The sequence below is a fragment of the Amblyomma maculatum genome, chromosome 8 (assembly GCF_055883805.1).
Source record: "Amblyomma maculatum isolate TAMU_Amacu chromosome 8, ASM5588380v1, whole genome shotgun sequence".
Lineage (NCBI taxonomy): Eukaryota > Metazoa > Arthropoda > Arachnida > Ixodida > Ixodidae > Amblyomma > Amblyomma maculatum.
Window position 1 is genome coordinate 124,805,034 of NC_139351.1, and position 22,211 is coordinate 124,827,244.

The window sequence follows — 22,211 nt, forward strand, 5'->3', positions numbered from 1 at the left end:
AATCGTAAGGCAAAACTGGAAATTTAAGTTGATTTATAAAATCTCGAATGAAATTGTTTCGCTGGTTTGTAGCAGAAGTTGAACCGTGATGACCGGGCACAACGTGGCCTGCGAATCCATGGCCGTAACGGAACTGCTGCTTGAGCTTCGGGGTAGCCAGGACACAATACGTTTTTCTTGACGGTTGTGCGTGGTTTAGAGTCTCCTTACGTGGAGCGTAGAAGCCTGTTCGACCATGCTGCTTATGGTGGCTGGGAAAAGCACTGCACTAGCTGAAGACGTTCGGCGACGAGGTGGAGCTTCACAGTCTGCAGATGCGTGTAAGGTAGTCAAGTCCTCAGAATGCACAACTGCGCTACACAGTTTACGGACGCAAATCATATCTAGTAGTCTAATAAGTAGCTGCGGTGTGCGTGCCCAGCAGATGGACCCCCTTCGGTTAAAACCAAATAGTCGAGATTCAATTTGGCAAGCTTAAACCCTTTTTTTTTTATTTGAACCGAAAAATGCAAACCTACTTACGTCCATTATGTGCTATGTACCAGGCGGAGGCACGTTTTGGGCCTGTGAACAGAACTCTATCGCAACTTAATCATTTAAAAATAATTTGACTTTTGTACAGAATCGAATACGGATACTGCAGTCAACACAGACTCGAACAGTTGAAGAGACAAATCAAGTGAAAAATACAGTATTCCCGTTAATGCTGGTATTTGCACACAACAAATATTTACGCCGAACAGTGCAGGGTCGAATACCAGTGCTATAAATATTGGAGTTCAATCTGCAGGAGACAGCACTGGTCTCCCCTGTAGAGGACATGCGACATGAAGTCAGCATGCCAAATCTGTACGACCGTCATGTCACACGCACAGCTGAATTGCTTTTTGTTTCACATAATGAGATTGAACAGACTGACTCCGCACCTCTGTCAATGAAAAGGACCAGTGTTGCGAGCCGTGCCTCCGACATTAGGCGTGAACGCAGGGGTTCCTGAAACTGGCTTATTCATGGTGCATTGATCAATATTTGAGGTTATTGGTATGATCATCTATTAATGTCATCACACGAATGAACCGCTTCGTGACGCTGAACACTGGTTTCCGCGCAGATCGGTTGCAGAAGCATGCTTTGCGGCGTAACCGAGGACCCTGTTTATGGAACATTCGTCGAAGAAAGGTAATTCGTTCCCTATTTCAAGTACATGTCAATTTTTCGACGACATTAGAACGTATTCGATTAGCTGGAAATAATTCTTACTATTCACTATATCAATCTTTAAGCATCTGGGATAGGAACATGTTCGATTGTCTATATTAATGTACTAAAAATTCACGCAATACTTAGCGCGCAATTTTGGGAACAGTTTTTTGGGATCCCACACACTATTCGCAGGGTGCGGTCTGCGTGCCACAAAGGATTGTACAATTTGTTCTGCTTGCTTTTTCCAAGGGATGGCGCTAGCGGTAGTGGCGTCGAAACTCACAGGTAGCGTTTCTTGATGTCGAGGTTGATCTCTGCGTTGTCCCCGTGCGTGAGGCTCAGTTTACCGCCGTTGGAGTAGACGAAGTTAGCCTCCTTGTGATCGAAGACGAGCGGCACGCCCAACTCAGTAGGCATCACGAACGTCCAGTCTTGGGGCAGCATGAAGAACTTCCGGCGAAGCTCGGTACCCGGATCTTTGTTGAGCGCCGCCTGTGGTGATACTGCGAAAGCACACATGCCCTGAATGTCCGTTATCATTACGGGGTGTGTAAAATACGCTGCACGGGATATGAATCTCGGCAGCGACAGCCTCATATGGTGCGTGTGGCACCTTTCTAAGTAGGTTCTTCGCCGCGTCACCCGATTCTACAGAGACCCGCAAAGCGTCTCTATACCCCTGGTGTGCTGATATTTTGTTTGGCTCATGATCGGGGCTATAGTCGGATACAACTTAAGTCTGCAGTAACCTACACACAATTATTTCGCGACAAAAAGTATATCCATTGTTAGGGCTTTTTATACAAATAAAAATCTATCTATCAGAGCAAATAAAAAAGCAAGTATTTTGATGCCCCTGACTTGTTTGGTTCTGTGAAACATTAAAATTTAAAATAATGTTCATTACCCCAAATGCTGTTATAATGCGGGGCGCTAAAGCTATTCGAAATGGTGTCGCCTGCAGAAAATGACATCGCTACTGAACTGGCACAAAATTAGAGCTCAAACACGCTCAAACAATCAGTAACGTAAGTTTCTATCTTATATGGTCGTCCATTACATTTTTCACGTAATTCCCACTTAAAACAGAAGGAAGCACTACTGTGCCCAAGATGTGGGATAAACTTTTGGGCCGCGAGCGACCGCTTTTTCGATGGAGGCGAAAATCAAGGCGCCCGTGTGCTGTGCAGTGTCAGGGCTGATTAAAGAAGCCCAGGGGATCGGAATTTCCGGAGCCTTGCATTGCGGCATCGCTCATAGCCTGCGTCGCTTTAGGACCTTAAACCACCTAAACAAACCAAAACAGTACCGATGACAATGACGATGCAGTTAATGAAAATAGTCTTGTAAATTTCTGCCACATGGTAATCTCAGTCGCGTATGTTCGCATAACATGTCTACATTTTTCATTCCGCCTTTGAACAAGTGAATAAAAGTATTTACGTTTCCATAAGCGTGCTCGAGCCTTTAGGATGGAGGGTTTCTTGAAGAGATCTTCAACGTTGACTCGTCTGGGAATCTCTCATCTCAACTCACAGCGGCAACAAATTACTGAGGTGGCTGTCAGCAATGAGCAATAATGATCTCTAACTAATAATTTATAGCTTTTGTCACGACGTTTGCTCCTTATACGCTCAGGTTAATAATACACAGCTGACCTAAATGGAAGTAACGGCAGAGGTCAGTTGGTTTGCCAGCTGGTACGTGCTGGTTCCCAACGAAAAGTCTGCTAGCACCCGGTGGATTGATTCCAATTGGCCACCAACTGGGAGCCACTGACTTCCAACTGATAGGAACCTGGAAGCAGTTCATGCCAGTTGAGTACCAGCTGGGACCAGTTGAAAGCAACTGAATCCGGTTAAAACAAGCTAAATTCATTTTTTTTTTTAAATCTATTTGGGCGAGTACAAAGTTTTGTGCTTAGACTGGCGAAATATGAGGCTGGTTTTGGGATTAGGCAAGCGTACGATGTGACGAACAGCTTTTGAAGCATTCGACATTGCAATACATAAGCTTTAATTTTGTTCATAAAAAATCAGGCAGACGATTTGACTATTTCTTGGACCAAACTTCAAAATCAGCCATTTTTTTCAGCTCTCGGGGGGCCCCTGAGAACGGAGGGCCCGGTTAATTTGAATCCTTTGAACCCCAGATAATCCGGCCCTGGTTGGCACCTCACGCGAACAGCCACTGGAGCGCGATAGCCTGACTATGCTCTGGTTGGTCCTCGAACATCACGACCGATGCACGGAATACCGCCACTGAATTTTCATTACCTCGAAGACAATACAGGGGCCCGAACCAAAGATGCACAAGTAATGAGAGACGGTCGGTCTTTTCGGAGGGTCTTTCAACGGCAGCGGCTGAAAGGCCGAGTTGCTGCTTTGTATCGCTAAACTTAAGAATTTAACGATAAAAATAAATTTCACTTGAAATGAAAGAATGTCGTAATAATTTCTTTGCATTGCGAAAACTGTGTACTAACTGCTTTCGCCGTCAGTGATGGGATGGGAGCATTTATTCCTGTATGTACTGTACTGTTTACATTCAGTTGTCTTTATTGTAATGCTTCCGATTGTACTAAAATTTTATGGCAGTTTGATTGCATTCATCGTTTCATTTTCACTTTCTTAAGTTCATAGACGACTAGACGGCGAAGCGATCAAGCGCACGTTTGGATGTGTTTTCATTCTGTCCTGTCGTCGCCCTGTACAGAGGCTTTGTCAAGCGGCCGTTTTTCGAGCATTTCTTACCTGCAGACTCCTCGATCCCCTCGACTGAAAATAAAGAAAACTGTTATCATGTATCGATGCACGTCAGCTTCTATTGGTCCTCCTTGTCACACTTAGTGCGTCTTCTAATTGCTCCGTTCGAAAAAGTCGCTGTTAGCGTCGTAATCCACAGTGGTCTCCCCGCCGCCTCTCGCCTACCTTTGGCTTGGAGAGCTCCCACGATGGCCTCGTCAATGTCAAAGGTCTCAACGGTGGTGCCAAACACGGTCATAGTGATGTGAGCGTATATCGAGTCGTAATCGCGATCGGCGATTGGCAGCTGCTAGAAAAGAAAACAAGCAAGATTGGTATATGCCTTACGGTAAGGTTTCATTGTGGAGAGTGAAAAGTGCGATCTGAAAAAACAACAAAATGACCGCCCTTAGCATAGAAATTGTTATAAGTTTTCGAGAACAGGCCATTGATTGAACATGACCAAGGAGCCTTTGTTTATAGTCGGATATAATTCAACCCTACGGTACCGTCACACACAATTTCTCTGTGAAAAAATATAGTCCATTGTTTAGACTTTTCTGATTACATAATAAAATCTAACCACAGCAATCTAAAAGCTTGATTATTTCGATACCTCTGGCTTGTTTGATATACTTAAATTAAAAAAATGTTATTATTTACTGTTCAGTGGAGGAATACACACACTGCGTACAAATACCAATAGTTAACAACTGCTGTTTTCTTATTTGTATCCTACTGTAGTGCTCTCATTGTAACCGTGTGCTAAGACATCAGATAGTTCGAGAAATTGAAAGGAGCGTCACCGGATAACAATTGGTACGTCGTGTGCCTTAATAATTCTTAAAGAAAATTAAAACGTTGGGCTACTGCAGCTTGTGAAACACTATAAGAAGATAGTCATTATAAATTTTAATGACGCAATTGTCCGCTTTGGTCCAAGCGTGTCATGTCGTACAAAGTGAGGTCAGGTTTCTTGGTTACGCAAGTTGAGATCAGAGGCCCGTTTCGTAAGCATTTAATCCCTCATTTGCGCCGCGCATGCCTTGGTCAGCAATGACAATAAATGAATCAATTGATTAGTTAATACGAATTTTCATATTTTGTTCTGCAAGAACCATTGTAGACAAAAAGAACTTGGGTAATTCACACCTTTCGTGTTTTTCTGAGAGTGAATATGCGCTGTAGTTAGAACATGATGCGGCCATGTTAACAACGCTTGCCAGAACCTGGCTTCATATTTTCGCTCAACTTCTCATCATGGCACAGATAAATGGATCTATATAATAGGTAAGAGGACAGCCTTCGATAGACAGCGTTTCATCGTCGGCAGGACTTGTTTTCGTATCTCTAGCCTGTCTTCGTCGTTTCTACACTTTTCTGTTTTGTGCTGTCAGAAATTTTCTCACCCTTGTCTTTTCTCTTTGTCGTCTGTCCTCAAAGCTTGTGGACAGCTGTTGCGGTTCCTGAGGACGTTTAGCGAAAGGTTGTGACTTGGCTGGCTTTTCTCTCTATGTTCTGTACACTCCTGTCTCCGTTTCTGGCACTACAGGGATGACGTACTAAACACTCTTCCTCTCCCTTTATCCCTCTGCCATTAAGTGAGGTGTGCGGATGGCACTCACTATGTCCTCGAGGCGTTTGCGCTCTTCCGCCGAGGCATCTCGCGGGAACCGGCGGCGACCCGCGAAGTTCCAGATACTCTTGGAGGACCCCGGCTGTGGGCCGACCAGCATGTTGAACAGCTTGTCCATGCCCCAGCTCTCAAAGGAGAAGGCCAGGGTGTGGTGCGTGTGGCCGGCCTGGTAGTCCAACATACTCACGTACAGGTTGCGGGGCAGGTAGCTGTCTCGAGATCGGATCACCCCCGATAGGGTCATGCCACCGAAGTCGTACTTGGCTGCGGAGGGAGCAACAGAGGGGCAGAACTTCGAAAACCCATAACGAACCGAGAAGACGCCCGAAAGGGCGGCCGCATATAGAATCCGTTCTTTTCGGTTTGAAAATAACGTATGTACATTTAGTGCCCCTTTATTTTGGCAGTGAATGCTTATACGGCTCTGTTTCGAAAGGGTTTTGCGGCATGCGTCCTTGTTGTGGCGTGAGCATCCGTGATAGGAGTTGTTTCCTGTATGCTGTTAAGAAATTGTACTGGTATCTACCTATTATGTAACAGCCATAAGTGCCTTCCCTACTGAAAAAATTGTATGAGGCAATAACCTCACATTTTCTCACATAATCTCACTCAATTCATATAAGAAATCTCATACAAGTAACATATAATTGCATAATGTTTCATAGTTTCTGGTACATTATCATAACTTATGTAAGATATTTTATGATAATGATGACCACCGTATGAGAGTTTATGCGATTAAATGAAATTTTATGAGGTTATTGCCCCGTAGAACTTTTGGTTTTTCAGTAGGGTTGCACTTGAATGAAGGGAGGGAAATTATTTGAGGAGTTGCTAAAATATTTTTACCTTTTGACTACTAGTTCTGCTATATTTTGTAATTAATGCGGGGCACAAAATAAAACAAAAAGCTGCAGAGGCCAATAAGATTGCTTACTTGCTGTCGAGGCGAAAGCATGAATGTTTCAGCGTGAGCTTATATGTCTCCTCATCGGAATGTAGGCCGTTACTAACGAGAAAGTGAATCAGTTAATTGCATTCGGCAGTGGTTTCCTCGGTCATAATTTTTTGGTGGAACGTCTAATAGAAAGCTGATCCTTAGCGTTAAAGGCAGAAAACATTTAGCAGTAGTAATGAAATATTGACTGGAAGCATGAAAATATTTTAGCAAAGGAAACAAAATAAAACGTGCCTCTCATGTAGAAGCCTGCATCAAGCATCGATTTTAATAACTGAATTCTACTAACTGAAATCTACTGCTCTTTTTGCTGTTCGCGCTCTAAACACTCTTTCAACTGACTTTGCAGTTAAAAATTTTGGTTCATGACATCCACGGATAGCGTCATTGGCTCTGAAATTCTTTTCAAGATTGGTGCATTATTAAAATTTCGTAACTAATATTCGATGATCCACACTTCGCAGCAAGTAGGTTTGATGCAAATTAATGTATGGGTTATGCGTTGTTATTATGCCGTCTCTGCGAAGGTGCTGCTTCTAGAGTGCGGGTGGAGGGTACTTCTTGTAAAATTCGTGGTTGCGGTTATAAAACACTGCAGCTAAAGTTGCTCATACGCTGTCGATTTCGCGGAGGTCGCAAAGCACCGCGAAGCCTCCGAGCTGGGCCGCAACGACGAACGACGAAGCGGTTGTTGGAGCACGAGGAGTGCTTGGGCTAGACCGGGTTCGAAGATTAAAAAGAGCTCTTCTGTGGTCTGCCTTTACGTCCGTGTATCTCTGCCCGACCTTACGCTACTTGCACGTCTGTGGCTCCTTGGATCGTGACAATATATTTGGAGCGTATGCGTATGGATTATACATAGGGCCGACATGTTATTACATTGTTCTTACATGAAGAAAATATTTTGGAACTTTTTGGATGTTTTGTTTTTACCAGTATATATTGAATACTGTTACTAAATACGCATTTGTAAAGTGCTGTGAAGACGTTGAATTTCCATTCGACAGAACATACCGAGTGAGCTGAATTGAGTCTGAATTGCTGCTCCGCATACTGCATTTAATTCTAATGCACAGGTCACTTTACTGTGCAATATTATTAGAAAACTTCAATACCAAGACAATTTACCATAATTTGCAATTTGCTATTGGTTTTTATTGAAAGCCAAAATTACATTTTAATTTAAACTCACGAAGTGTTTTTCTCAGGACATGATTAGTTTAGAATTACTGCTTCAAAGTGTACACATGTATAACTAATAATACCAGTCGGCACTCCTAGTTCTATCTACTACTTGCGCGAGACCGGCCGACAGGCCCGTCTTTACCCCTTTCATTCACTCATAGCCTTCTTTCATCAACGCAGGTGAACTGCCGATTTGTGCTTTTGTTTATATTTTATTAGCGAAAAAAAATATGCGCAGATATGCGTGGATATCTTTCGGCGTAGTAAATACACAAAGTTTAACTCAATTAGGGCTAGTAAGCTCTCCGTATAACTCTCTAGTACGTCCTCTTGAAGTAAGAAAAGATACGCTCATTTTATACACGCTAAGATTTTAGCTTTCCGTCATAGCAATTTGAGTAGCTTCTCGTCAAAAGTACGCGTCGGTCGAACGCCTGGTTGGTTTCCGTTTGTTTGGAATTCAATCATTGGTTGGTTTGGTTTGTGGGGTTTAGCGTCCCAAAGCGACTTAGGCTATGAGAGACGCCGTACTAGAGGACTCCGGAAATTTCGACCACCTGGGGTTCTTTAACGTGCACTGACATCGCACAGCACACGGGCGCCTTGCTTGTCGCCTTCAACGAAAGGCGGCCGCCGAGGCCGGGATTCGATCCCGCACACTTGGGAACAGTAGTCGAGCGCCGTAACCACTGCGCCATCCCGGCGGGGCGGAATTCAATCATTGTATCGGTGTCATCGCTGCTAGTAATCGGTGGAAGAAACAGATCATCAAATAAGAGTGGGCAGTAAACTCATTTTCTATGCCCTATTGAATTTGCTAGGCATGCCTTGCAGGTAAAAGCACTGAACAAAAATCTGAATGTGATATTAGCGGCTGCACCAAAAGAATGTGAAATGAGTGTAAAGCGAGCAAGGAAGCGTAACCGGGCAATGCGCGGATTAAGGCAGCAATCACAATGACAGCTGGGAGCGAACGAATTTTAAGGGATTCTCCTTTGTTACGCAGTCACCGAGTCCAATTCTATGAGCGTGTCCAGCATTTCTCGCATCCGGAGCAAACAGCGTTGGCGTACTGTGTCGTATCCGGCAACTCCTTAGTTCGTCCACTGAGCACTGAGAACGGTATACATGTACATTATTTTGAGAGGATTTGTTAATATATTTTGTTTTTGTTTTTGCACGCTTCGGTGTCCGGTACCAAGCAAGAAACACCATCAGTCGGCTCTGCTACTGAAGGTGGGGCTGACCTATGGCGAAGAAACTAATTCTTATTAGTGTGGTCACAAATTTTGCGCCCCAGCCGTAAGGTATGGGTGAGCCAGGAGTGGTAGTCCTACTGAAATTAGTGGTTTATATATGTATCCCAATATGTCCCATATATATGGTTTTATTTCATAAGGGTTGTATAGGGGGTACATCATGTGGGGTATATACACACCATCGTTGTCATTATCAACCTATCTAGGCGCACTGCAGCGCAGATGGCTCTGCTTACTATCTGTCTATTGAACGCTGTAACGTTGGCCCCAGGGTGTATGCCAAGCGTCTCAGATAAAGGTAATCAAGCATTTTAAAAAGATCGAATGTTCTAACTTGGTGAAACTGAAGGCGAGGGATAGTCGGGTGGCTTACTCTGCCAGGTTTGCAGCATTTTTGTTATCTTCGAAAGTAAATTAATGACAGCGACTAAAAGCGAATTTAATATATTGGCTTCAGGGACAAACTTTCAATTCAGGTGGTGTATATAGTCTTGAAAAACAGCTGTCTGAAACGTTTGCACCGTACTACCATTTACTGAAACTAGACTCCTTTATCGCCTTTAAAAGATAACTAGCAATATACAAAAGCTTCCCCTGAGAGCTGGGCTGCTTCATCGTCTCAAACGCGTATCACAGGAGGAAATGCGTTTTTTTTTATGCAGCCCTTTACTCGACTAGTTTTGCGTTTGCATTGGGCGAGACACATGCCCCAACAGCCGGTCACTGGTACCTCTCTTAAAGGTCAGTGATATAAAGCTGCGTAAACGATATTTAGGATAATTTAGCCAGTTGTTTCTCAGGATGGTCTACATGCTCTGAATTTGATTCTTAATTTGTTAAGGCAATATTTAAAACGATAAAATTATTGCAGACAAGGTCAAGCGACTCTCAACAACCCTCAGTTGGTTCGACAGGGCCGGTGAGCACGAAAAGTTTGGTTACCTTTGGCTGTAACAGTCGTCCAAATACTTCAACAATGCTACCTTGGTTCATGTGACAAAATCAGTATGACCATCGGCTTCGCAATTGTTTCCTCGCTCCGGGCGAAGTCGATGTCCTAGACCTTTTTGTAGGAGCCCTGCACCGCGATGCTGTTTGAGCCCTCTCAAAGTGGAAATAACTCCTTAATCCCTGTATAGCCCTTGTCTAAAAGGGCAGCCCTGGCCAAAAGTCTTCTGGACGCGGGGTTTACTTTATCATGGAGGCTGGTATTAGTTTATACGCACAAAATCTTCTTACGGTTGTATCCGGAGGAGATGACCATGTGAGAGGAGGCCATATCGATGGGCTTCTGCAACCTTGGATTGTTGTCCCACAGAGGAAGAACGTAACGCAGGTGCTGAGCTCTAGGGGATGAAAGAAAGGACAAAAAAAGAGAGACAATTTTTTACCATGTCAACTTCCACCACCACCACCACCACCACCACCACCACCACCACCACCACCACCACCACCACCACTACCACCACCACCACAATCATCATCATCATCATCATCATCAGCCTGACTATACCCACTGCAGGGCGAAGGCCTCTCCCATATTTCTCCAATTAACCCGGTACTGTGCTAGCTGCATTCACTTGATCCCTGCGAACTTCGTGACCTCATCCGCCCACCTAACTTTCTGCCGCCCCCTGCTACGCTTTCCTTCCCTTGGAATCCAGTTTGTTACCCTAAGCGACCATCGGTTACCCTCTCTTCGCACTACATGTCCTGCCCATGTACATTTCTCCTTCTTAATTTCCGCTAGAATGTCGGTAAGTTGAGTTATTTGTCTGGCCCACTCTGCACGCTTCCTATCTCTTAATGTTATCCCTACCATTTTTCGTTCCATAGCCCTTTGGGTTGTCCTCAACTTAAGTAAAACCCTGTTGGTTAGCCTCCACGTTTCAGCCCCATATCAACTTTAGTACCAGCTTAACTCATCTAGCCACCCAAGCCTACTTTGCATGATGCTCACTGGTTTGTTTGCGTCCAGAGTTAGACCAGCAGCTTTTCCGAACCGTCTTTTTTACTTCACTCCAGTCCCATAAAATGATAGCCCAGTCAAAGAAAACTACAGAGCCCTGTCAAAAATACGACAAAATATTCTGTAGTTCTGTCGTAAATGTCAGATTTTTCTGTAGTTCTGTAGTTTCTGTTGCAGTTTTCTTAAGCCTGTCACTCTGTAGTACTTTTCTGTTTTAACTACAGAACATTCCGATGAGTTCAGAAAGTATTGTTGTTTCCTTTCAAAACCGCACAAAAATTCTGTCGCAACGACAGAATTTTTTTTTTCCCACTGGGAGTGTGCTAGAGAACAAACTGTGCTGGACTGCGCAACATTACTTGCTACGTGGACGCAGGTGGGGCGGCACGATCGTCCTAAAATCAAGCAGTGCAAGCTGTCTTTTTGCGCGCTCACAGTCCTCACTTAACATCAGTAATAAACCAAAAGAAGCTGTGCACCGCAGTCGCCCGAAGTGACTCACATTTCACGATGGCAGGGGTACTTGGACTCGGCCAGCGAGCGGAAGGCGCTTTTAACCAGCGCCACCACCTGGTCGCTGGGCTCGGTGATGATCTCCAGGGCAATGTGGCGCAGCACGTACAGCTCTGGGTTGGTCGCCAGGATCACGATGAACGCGGCGCTGCGGATCTCGCTAGGCTCACTGGTGTTGTGGAACACGGGCAGGGCGATGGAGCGGGCCTGTGTGGAGGATGGCGGAACGTCCAGAAAGCAGCGCTCGGAAATACATCCAAGTTCTCTGTATACGAGGAGCTGGCACTTGTATTGGTGGCTAGAAATACCTGACCACCGACACTCATGGCAGGGTACTCCAAACGAGTTTGGAATGCGTCCCACTCCTCCCAAGGCTGGTATGCGCTCACACCGCAGAAAAAGAGCCCGTAGGGAGCAGGCAAGCATGCTGTACTCACGGACAGCTAGAAGACTTCCGGTGCCTTCGGCTCCAAGGTCTATGGACAGTAGCCAAATGTAGGAGGAAGTAGTGATGGAGACTTACAGCTGTTTGCAGTGTTTTTTCGAAATTATGTCACGGTTTCAGCTGCAAATCATACATGTGGGATATTTCACCATACAGAGCAAAGCCTTTTATATGAGGAGTTCTGCATATAAATGGATGCTGACGTATGGCGCATCCAAGCTAACAGGAAGGAGACAATCACAGCGCACATCCTGAATGTTGTTACTCGAGCGTGCAGATAGGTGTGGTGGTAGCGTTACATTGTCTTATTAGTTAGTAAACAGAGTAAGCAAGTGAAGTGTACAATACCGACGTGTGCAGAGGACTCGGACAGAATGTTGAGTTTTTTATTTGGCTTCTGAGTAAATGTTCTAAAAATTTGGTCTTGAATTTTGTCAGTGCACTTTTTGCATCTCTCAGCTTAGCCTTTGTACTGGTGATGTAGGAATCATGTTGTGGGCAGATTATTTATTTATTTATTTAAATACCCTAAAAGCCTAAGTGGGCATTACAGGAGGGGCAGCATAGAAACAACACAATACATAATCTTAACACGCATTAGTTAACAAACGCACAACAACGGCTAGTTAGCTTAGCCGTTGAGTTGCGCAAGCAACAAAAAGCTGCGTTAAAACATCACAGCGTAATTACGAAATCGACTGCTGATGACGACACCTGTATTCCGTTTTTTTTTGGGGGCATAATTAGCTGACACTAACCTACCATGTTCACCGGAAAGATCACTTTCATCGCTAAAACGGTCGAATAACATTCATCGTCTCTGCCCTTTAATTTAATCTCTTGATGAAAGAACTTCATCCGAAAGAAGAGTCGAAGAGTGGAATATGACGCTGGTGTGACACAGTAACACTACGACGTGCGCTGCATTCGGCCTCTTACCAAATCGTGGTGGTGTTTGCCAGCCTGCTTGAGAGACCACAAGGCGGCCATCCTCTTGCGCTCATTGGCGTGCCACTTGGGAGAGATGAATCGCTCAAGATAGCGGACGGCCTTGCGAGTTCCCAGGTTTCCGGCCACTCGCAAGAAGGTTGTGGTCTCGTACTCCGGCTCGTGCTCGACATCCTTCGGAGTGACGGAGTACTGGAATGCAACAATATAGACTCAATCTCTGGAGCTCCACGGCCCCAGACGAGATGTCTCTTCACCGCATTTGTTTGTAATTAAACCAAACATGCGCACGCGTTCTGCGGCAGGTAATCTGATGGGGTGCGCTTCAGTAGCTTGAGTTACAAACAGGCGAAAGCTCCATTCATTCTTTGTTCTTATCCCACTGAACCGGGACACCATAGGATCGATGTAAGACTGGTCTTCATGTGCAAACATTCGGTCTATAATTCCCGACCAAAGAGCTCATTTTGTCGGTGTGGTTTCATAATGGACATTTTTGCAAGTATATGAATTTTTGCTGGATGGGAAGGGGTGATTACGTTTTTTAGTTCGATATGCTTGATTGTGACAATACAAGGGAGTTATAAATAGGTGATTCATTTAGCGAGTCTCGAAACAAGCGCTCACTGTTCTAATATAAAGCTTAGATTATGCACCTCTTGACGTCCAGCTCACTCACTGTTCAGCTTGTACCTACCCTCATGCAGTTCACTCACTGGTTCACACTGCGGTTTTTCATCCTGACAAGGGAGGTTCCCATAGGTCTCTGTCGTCTAGTTCGACAAACGAGGCCAGTATTAAGGTGAAAGCCTTTAATGGCTCATGCTGTCGTGGACAAAATGTGTCCCACTTTTTCGGCGGCTCTGATTGGCCGAGGCGGGATGACGTCATAGAGGTATCGACCAATCACAGAGCACCACCACAGTATGCGCGAATGCGTGCCTTATATGGCCATATGGCAATCAATGATCAATCGGTAATTAATACCAAATAAGTAATTAATGACTCATTGCCTAAATAACTAATTACTGTTTAGTGCTATTTGCGTTGCAGAATGCGGTACTAAGGCTTTCGCCTTTCACTACTTTAGTCGCTGAAGTCCCTCGTAATTTTTACTTATGCTCGGTTGAATGCGCTTCCCTGAAGACTTACGTTGAAGAAATGAGAGACAATCTCGGGACTACAGGTTCCTTCGTCTTCTTCGTGGTCACCGTGAGCGTGCTTGCAGCCCGTGCCGCCTGCGATGGCACTGGCGGCTAGCTTGCAGGCCGACCAGGCTCCACGGTAGCTTTTCACGGATTCCGTTTTGCACGAGTCCTGCAGGGAGCAGCGAATAACACATGCGACCGTGTTCTTAGAAAGGAAATGGCGCTGGCACAATGTGGTCACGGGAGACTTACGAACTATGAGGAGTATACGAAAGAGCAGTGAATGTGAAGATATTCATACTTAAATGGACGGTTCTATAATATTAGTGCTGGATGCTTGCAAGCATTAAGATAACAAAGCTTGACCTCATACTCCGAAGCAGCTGTAGCTGCAGTAAAAACAAATTCTCGCGTGCGATGTATTGTTGGAAAAGCTTTTGCACAAGATATTATTCTGCTGACTACGAGTAAAAACCTGCACGCGCTCTAAAAGCAAATGTACTTTGAAAAGCGTTGCCTTTTGCCCGTGCTTAGAGCTCCAGTTAAATACTGCAAAGTGTAGTGGGTTTATCCTAAAATAAAGAGGCTGGGTGTAGAAAGGAAAATTTAATTTAAAACATTTTTAAGCGTGCCTAATAATCTCCGAAACAGTATCTTCGGCATCAACACAGCGAGCCCAGTGGGTTTCCTATTGTTTAGATCCGTCTTGAAAGCCCTTTTCTAGAGTCTCGTGTAGCACTCTTGTAGCGACGCATTTGACGCCTTCCAAGGTGTCTTATCTGTGTCCTTTCAACACGCGTTTCATTTTTGAACGAAGTCACACGGTGAAAGGACGGGTCTGTGAGGTGGCTGGGGAATTGCGATTATGACTTGTCCAGTCAAAAACTTCTGACAGCAAGCGGCGGGTGTGACGAAGTCTTGTCGTGCTGTGCACAACGCATAACATCGCGATAAAAAAAAATTATCGCCACAATGTTTGCACACAGCTTGCACATATTCGAATGCGCAACTATTCCAACTCTGAAGCTGCGTTTAAAATGTGCACAGCGAGGCCTGTACGGGCACGTAACGTCCTGAAATGGTCCATCATTCCTAATGCAGTTTACGACGTGATACATCGGCCTAAATAGTAAGAGCCCACATCAAGAATGCAGGTCTATGGTCATCTATGCAACGGAACAATGACCATATACAGATGGTAGCGTCGTAGTGTACAGTGTCTTCTTTGGAAGCTCCGTTGGGACAAGCACAACAAGTAGGCACTGAGTGCGTAAATAGAACCTCTGATTGCAGTTTACACAGTGGGGTAGTCCAGGCTTAGAAAAGATTAGCCTAACGAAACTTTTTTTACATCCTGAAAAAAGTCGAGACGATTCACTACACTGCCCTTCGCACATAATCACTAATTTTTATGAACTGCGGCTATGTTTCCAAAATATTTTTGTAAAGGGTGCAGTGCTCGTCCAGTAATTTGGCTCTTCCTTGCATTCTTTTGCTTTGCAGTGCCTGGCAGTGGAGTAAGTTAGTTTGAAATCAAAACTTAGCAAAGCGAACGCATGTGAGCACAGAATTGCACTCGTTGTCGTGAATATACTTACACCGGAGGAGCTTGCTCACGCTAATTGCGTACTCACGCTAATGTCATTGATCATGGCAGCGCTGGCTTCCTTCAGGTTCAACTGGACCTTTCCGTAGAAGTAGTGGGCGTCCAATTGACTCATTTCGTTATTCTTGATCAGGTCCAGACCGAAGGAAATGTGCGGGTTCAATCCAGATGATGCGAGGAGCTCCAGGAATACATGCCTGCGACGCGCATCGAGAGTATATACCTACAGTGTTAACAAAATCGAGCCATTGCACTGTCTGTAATTCATACCCTTTAGAAAGGGTGCCTTGAAATGCGCACTTTATTGGGTGAAGCAACTTGCACTGCACCCATTAAAAGGGTGCATCCTTTCTAGAGCTTTCTGGAAGATGTTAGTTATAGATACGAAAATGCACCTTTAAGGGTTCTATTCTATTTACACTGTATACACGTACGAAATAGCATACGGTGCTTAGTCAGTTATCAAACATTTTAGTGCGCGCTCGAATGGGTCTTTTTTTGTGGGTGACTCGTGTAGATTCCTAAAAAACATTCGAGCACTGCTCAGCGATAGCCCTGAGGTAATAAAAAACAAAAGCCGTTGCAGGATAATTCGGTAACCCTTGCCCTGCCTTTAATTTTGTAATTTTGCAGTTTCACTTGTGCCAGTGTTGTTTTTTTTATTGTTTTTTTTTTGCCAGTGTTTCGACTTCACGCTTCATTAAGTAGTTTGAATCAAGATGGGGGTAATAAATTGTACGGGGCCAATTGACGGCCACCTCAAAGTTGAGCTTTAATTATTTGAATCATTTGCAGAACACCTAAAAGAGACAGCTGAGTCACTTGCTTGCCTGGAACATTGTGACACAATGTCAGAGCAAACTGACAATGAGACGAAAGCGCTAGATTGACACTACAAGCGTTTGCTACAGGTGCATGCTTCAAAGAAACAGAGAAGAAAGGGAAATCAGGCTACAATTCCCGTTAATTAAACAACTGATAGAACAATGGATTGAACAGTCAGTTTTTAGACATAAATCGACTGAAATGTTAATTAGCTCCTGTGCGGTGTATATATTGTTCGCTAGCTAGATGTAGGTATATACTTACATCCTGCAATTATGGGATATATGAGCAAATCGACACTTATACTGTCCTCGATGGCTGCCTTTCTGGCAGCGTCAGAAGAAAGGCTACCAGTGTTTACTTACAACATGCTCTTCTTAATGTCGTCTGGTGCGGTGAGTACGTGGTTGCGGTACAGGTCGTTGATGTGCTCGTAGTCGAAAGCTGAGAAGATATTGAAGAGGATGAGAAAGAGCTGGGCGCCACTCTCCTTGCTCTCGATCTCCTTGATGTCCTCGTCGTCGTACTCTAGTTGCGCCAGCTTCCGAAGACCATCCACAATCTGCGCACAATGGAGAATGGTTTCTGTAGAGGCCTGGGTTTCTAGAAAGTGAAGGCAATGTCTTTCACTCTTAACTTCAACCCCTCGCTCGTAAGTATAGAGCAATGCGAATAAAGCGATGAAGAGCGATCTCCAGCAACACATATGACAGTCGGGCCAATGACGCGTCGCAGGACGAAATAAGGGGGAAGAGACTGAAATATGATTGACATTTTTCACCAAGATTGGCTGCCGAAAATCGAATTTCTAAGAAATGCCGAGAAAAATAAAAGTAGCATCACTATTTATGCGAGTTTCACAAAAAAACTCTTCATCCATTGCAGGAAAGCCGATATACGATGTTTCACATTTTCCTTGGTTATTGTTTCGGAACGAAAACTGGGATTCTGCCTGAACTCCATACCTGAGTCATGATGTTGGCTGTGCAGGTTATATTATTTTGATATTGCCTTTTGACCTTTTTAGATAAATTTAGCGAGAGTGCAACTTCCATGTTGAGCTCTTATAAAATCTTTCAAAGCATGTCTTCGAAGTTTGTCGTGAAAATTCTTTTCCAAGGCTCAGTTTACGTTTTATGCCGAACTATAGCCAAGCCAATTTCGAAACCTAGTCTTCCCAGCGTTCCTAGCCTCTCCATGTGTGGATGAACATATAGCCCCACTTTTCCCTTTAGGTAATATGGAGGAACTCTGCTATTAACCGAGTAAAAAGCATGCATGTATGCCTCTCCACAAGCAGGTTCTGTCATAATACGCACTCAGCGCAGGAAAGTGTAGAAAGTAACTTTATATTCTCGCATTATCAGTTGAAACAGTTGCCAGCAAGATCGTGTCGCTAATTAGTAAACATTAAGTTGGCCTAGTTAATTAGCAGGATTTCGCGTTTCTTGTGTTTTGAGCATCGCGGGCTTTTTTGCTAGGCTTTTGTTTTTCCTCTATACCATAAAGCCTGGTGCCTTTGAATCTTCATTTGCAAATGTCAGATTTTGCGAAAAAAAGCCTTAGCTGTGATTAAACCCTCGTCCTGTGCCTTTCCTTTTTCTTTTTTTTTTTCGATGTTGATTGTCTTCGGTCATGAAAAAAATCTTATGAAGGATGAAGGGTGTGGTCAAATAAATGAAACAAAAAAAGGTTGGCTGATGCAATGAAGTCTTGACGTGAATGCGGTCCCTCCGTCCAAGCGGCATGTGACGACAGACTATGAAGGGAGAGACCAGCTGCCACCAGAGTCCAGATCCGCGTCGGCTTCAGCGCTGCACATTCCCACAACAGGTGGTGGATATTGGCTTCTGTATTGCAGACGGGGCACCCAGGGTGGGGATACAAATTCCGAAATTGAGGCCACTTTCGAACTACTGCAGGTGTTAGGGCCACCATAATTCGAATCCTCTGAAGCGCCACCTCCTATGCACGGCTTAGACAGCGGGGTAGTCTTAACGCACGCGGAGGTGTGAGAGCACGTGTACAGCGTCGGAGGTGCTCCTTTCTAGTTAAAAGTAAGGTAGAATTACCCAATTTCAGGAAGTTTGGGGATAAAGAGGTTAAGGAGGAGAGGCGGCTCGCAGCATCCGCATGGCTTTGAGCACTTAAAAGATCACGCGGAGCCCATTCAATATGAATCGGCTGCGGTATGCGTGCCGCTAGACTGTGTATGTTTTGGCAAATTTCTGCGCTCCCAAAGTGTGCGCATGCAGTACTGGCTTGTTTCATGCAGTGAAACTCAACCATTAATGCAAATTGTCTGAAATGAGTGTCTCACTGAGCTAAGATAATGCGTCTTAGCACACTGACGCATCCTTGCGTCTTCCTCACATACCGGTACACGGTCCATGTCTTCTCTTACCGTTCATCCTAGAGCACCTCAGTGGGGAACTTAAGGTGCCATGGATTAATACTATGGAATCAGTACCAGTGGCGCTGACATCTGTGCGAAGCTTCGGTGTGAGAAACCTCTATCCTATTTCAGCGCCACCCGCCTCCACCTAAACACATATGCACCCTCCACAAGTCTCAAACCACTGCGCTCACCCCCACTTTCCGCATGGCTTCACCTATTAGTAGCTCACGAAGCATCGGAGGGAAAAAGCGACCATGGAATTGAATTCACAGCGGTTAGGCCGCAGTGATAAAGCCGGCTGACATCGTGAAGCACCACAACTTCTTCGTCCCTACTCCTTCAGCTAGCGGACTCACCCACCCGCCGCCCATTTTGGCTCACATCTTCCAGCTACGCAACCACCATCACATCCCGGATAAGTTTTCCTGCCCATGTGGGCACCTGCTTTGATTAAAAGCATCAAATTAAAAAAGAAACGAGTTTATATTCAACTGATATATCGCATCCTGTTTTAGCGGATACCAATTGCTCTTATTCATTGGACCCCAGTTCTGAACTTCAATTTTCTGCTCCTGTCTCTATGATCATCGTGCGACTGAAAAAAATACCCATAGACATCCACCCAAGCACAACCATACAGCTACAAAGGAAAGGTGTACAGGTATCTCAAAAACTTCGTAGTTAAAGCAAAATTTGTCCTGGTTCGTCGGGGTAGCCGTATAGTGGCGCTGGGGTGGACGTCGATTAGAAATTACTTTCTTATTACAAATCTACTTAACCTTGTGGGGATTTCCCTAAATATTCGATCAAAATATGCCCTTTCATGCTTCCAAAGACAGACTCCCCGAAAGCTCACCAACACAAACTCGACAAACTCATGCTGGCAGGGGATACTCTTACCGACTCCTTGTTAGGTGTACGACTGACGATCGTGTAGAAACCGTTGAGATGCTTGAGTTCTTCCTCATCCCTCAGGTCGCGGGTGACGGGGAACTCCTGCGCCAGGGAGTGTTCCTTCTTCATGTCTCCTTCGGCCAGCGCAATGTCCGCCGCGGCGTCATGTTCCTCATATAGGTCCAGGGTCTGGCTGCAAGGTCGTAAGCACAGGGCTGCAGGTTATCTCCCCACCCGTTCGCATTTTTAGTATGGTAAGCCTCCCCCCCCCCCCCCCCCCCACACACACACACACACACCTCCTGAACTGAGGACGACTTCATAACGGCTACAGGCGCCCGAAATTAAAACGAAGTACGCGAGCTGTGTAAAAAAATGATAAATGTTTAAGCGTGGCTTGAACTTGTACGAATGAAAGTTCTGTTGCACCGTTGAAGGTTGCACCGGGTTTGACGGTTTGAGTTAGGGGTACACTTAAGCTTTATTTTGTCAAATTGGATTGCAGGAAAAAAGAGGCGCAGTATCTGTCACACGTTTTCTGTAGACACCTGTACCATGCCGTAAGGGAGAGAAGGTGGCAGTGAAAGCGAAAAGAGAGAAAGAACTGCCGCAGTGAAGGGCTGTGTAGTAATTCCAACCACCTGATTCAGTGCATAATATTCCCCAGGTCGTCGACATTACTCCGCAGCCCTCCTCTACTGATCATCTTTCTCTCTTTCCACTTTCACTCCCATACTCCTCCCTTCCCTAACGTCCCAGTTCAGGTGTCCACAGGGAAGTGTGACAGTGCTGCATCTTTTTTCCCCTGTAAAACAATTTATTATTATTATTATTATTATTATTATTATTATTATTATTATTATTATTATTATTATTATTATTATTATTATTATTATTATTATTATTATTATTATTATTATTATTATTATTATATTTAACGTGCACTAACGTCGCACAGCACAAGGACACCTCTCCGTTGCGCCTCTATAACGTAATTATGCTAATTTGTTCGCAGGAAAGGAAAAGCGCAGTACGTGTAACACTTCTTTTGTGGACGCCTGACCCACAGCGTAAAGGAGGGGAGAATCGTGGGAGTGAAAATGAAAAGAGAAAAAGAGGCACCGTAGTGGAGGGCTACGGAGAAATTTCGACCACCTGGGGTTCTTTAACGTGCACTGACATCGTACTGCAGACGGGCTCTTAGCTTTGCGCCGGCACAGAAAAACGGCTGCCGAGGCCAGGATTCGATCCTGCATCCTTGGCTACAATAGTCGAGTGCCCTAATCCAGTGCAGAGTAGCAGGCCAGATTTTAATCACTCCGGCCAACCTCTCTGCCTTTCCTTTCAACAAATCCATCCATCTATCTATTGAGCGCCCTAACCGCTGTGCCATACGGCGGGCTGATTTTTGTCATCTTCCTCTGCATCCAACGTCTGCTGTCACCTTATTTTTGTAAATTGCTCCAGTGTCCATTCAAATTGCCGTCTTCAACTTTCTCAGACCCGCAGATCATTTAGTATTATGGTAAATAAAGAGGTGAATTGAATTTGAAGCTCAGAGTAGGGGTAATATAATATGTTTTCTCGCCACACCGATTCAAGTTCGTGACGTAGACTATGACGCAATGACTAATTTCAACTATTGTTGCTAGTTTAGTTTCCGTTTCTATCTAGCGCGAAGGAAGAGCACAACCTGTGTCAATAGTTACTATGATGATTGGGCGCGCTTCCATTCAAAGCGTTCTACCCGAATAAAAAAGAAAAAGAAAAATATCATTTGCTATCGAATAGGGTATTGAGAAGTGGCTGTTTAATGCTAGATGTATATATCATGTTTCGCTCTTCCCTAGTTATAAGAGCGCTATTAGTGTTGTCATTTACTAACACACGCATACGTTTCAGTTTACCTTCAAGGCCTCTTGTGAACAGGCCGCAAGCTGTTGTTGCAAGCCGCTACTTTGTGTCACCGAAAAACTACCCAGCCGGTTTCGAAACGCCGGATTATTTCTTAAGAGGTTGCCGACAGTTTCTTTATTCATATTTAAGGACTAACTGAGCAAAAGCGCTTACTTGAGTATAACGTGGAACTCCTTGCCTTCACCATGGCCTTTGAGCAGCTGGATCGATTCGGCCCAAGCATGGTCGATGACGTAGTTTTGAGTAGTTCCTTTGAGCTTGTAGTACACCTCAGAAGTAGTCGAGAGCTGGTACTAGACAAAACAAGACCAACGGAGAGCTGTAGAGGTTTATGTCTATACAAAACCTCGTATATGAACAGGTTTCTCCATGCAGCTTGGCATGTACCGCTGGTCTAACTCCTTTGCTTTTGGCAGAAGTGTCATTATCCGCATCGTAACAAGCAACTTCATTCCTTACGACAACCCACCGTCCAATCAGTCGCCGATGCTGACGATGGCAAGGAATCAGGCGCCATCAACACCGTCGTGTCTAAACAACTAACACGTGAGATAAGAAAAGCT

At 44.7% G+C, this 22,211-nt stretch overlaps 1 protein-coding gene across 2 annotated transcripts in view; it reads right to left on the bottom strand.

Annotated features, from left to right (window-relative positions):
- Positions 1 to 22,211, bottom strand: part of LOC146182476 (vitellogenin-6-like) — a 49,309-nt gene that overhangs the window by 15,490 nt on the left and 11,608 nt on the right. Inside the window, exons 6-16 of one of the 2 annotated variants that reach the window (XM_084577607.1) lie at positions 21,802 to 21,941; positions 19,738 to 19,924; positions 16,805 to 17,001; positions 15,643 to 15,811; positions 14,013 to 14,177; positions 12,852 to 13,052; positions 11,457 to 11,674; positions 10,225 to 10,331; positions 5,573 to 5,847; positions 4,134 to 4,257; positions 1,487 to 1,706 (exon numbers count right to left, since the gene is read on the bottom strand). In XM_084577607.1, the coding sequence (XP_084433733.1) occupies positions 1,487 to 1,706; positions 4,134 to 4,257; positions 5,573 to 5,847; positions 10,225 to 10,331; positions 11,457 to 11,674; positions 12,852 to 13,052; positions 14,013 to 14,177; positions 15,643 to 15,811; positions 16,805 to 17,001; positions 19,738 to 19,924; positions 21,802 to 21,941 (2,003 nt within the window). The remainder of the gene's footprint in view (positions 1 to 1,486; positions 1,707 to 4,133; positions 4,258 to 5,572; positions 5,848 to 10,224; positions 10,332 to 11,456; positions 11,675 to 12,851; positions 13,053 to 14,012; positions 14,178 to 15,642; positions 15,812 to 16,804; positions 17,002 to 19,737; positions 19,925 to 21,801; positions 21,942 to 22,211) is intronic. The other variant, XM_084577608.1, reaches the window with a different exon arrangement.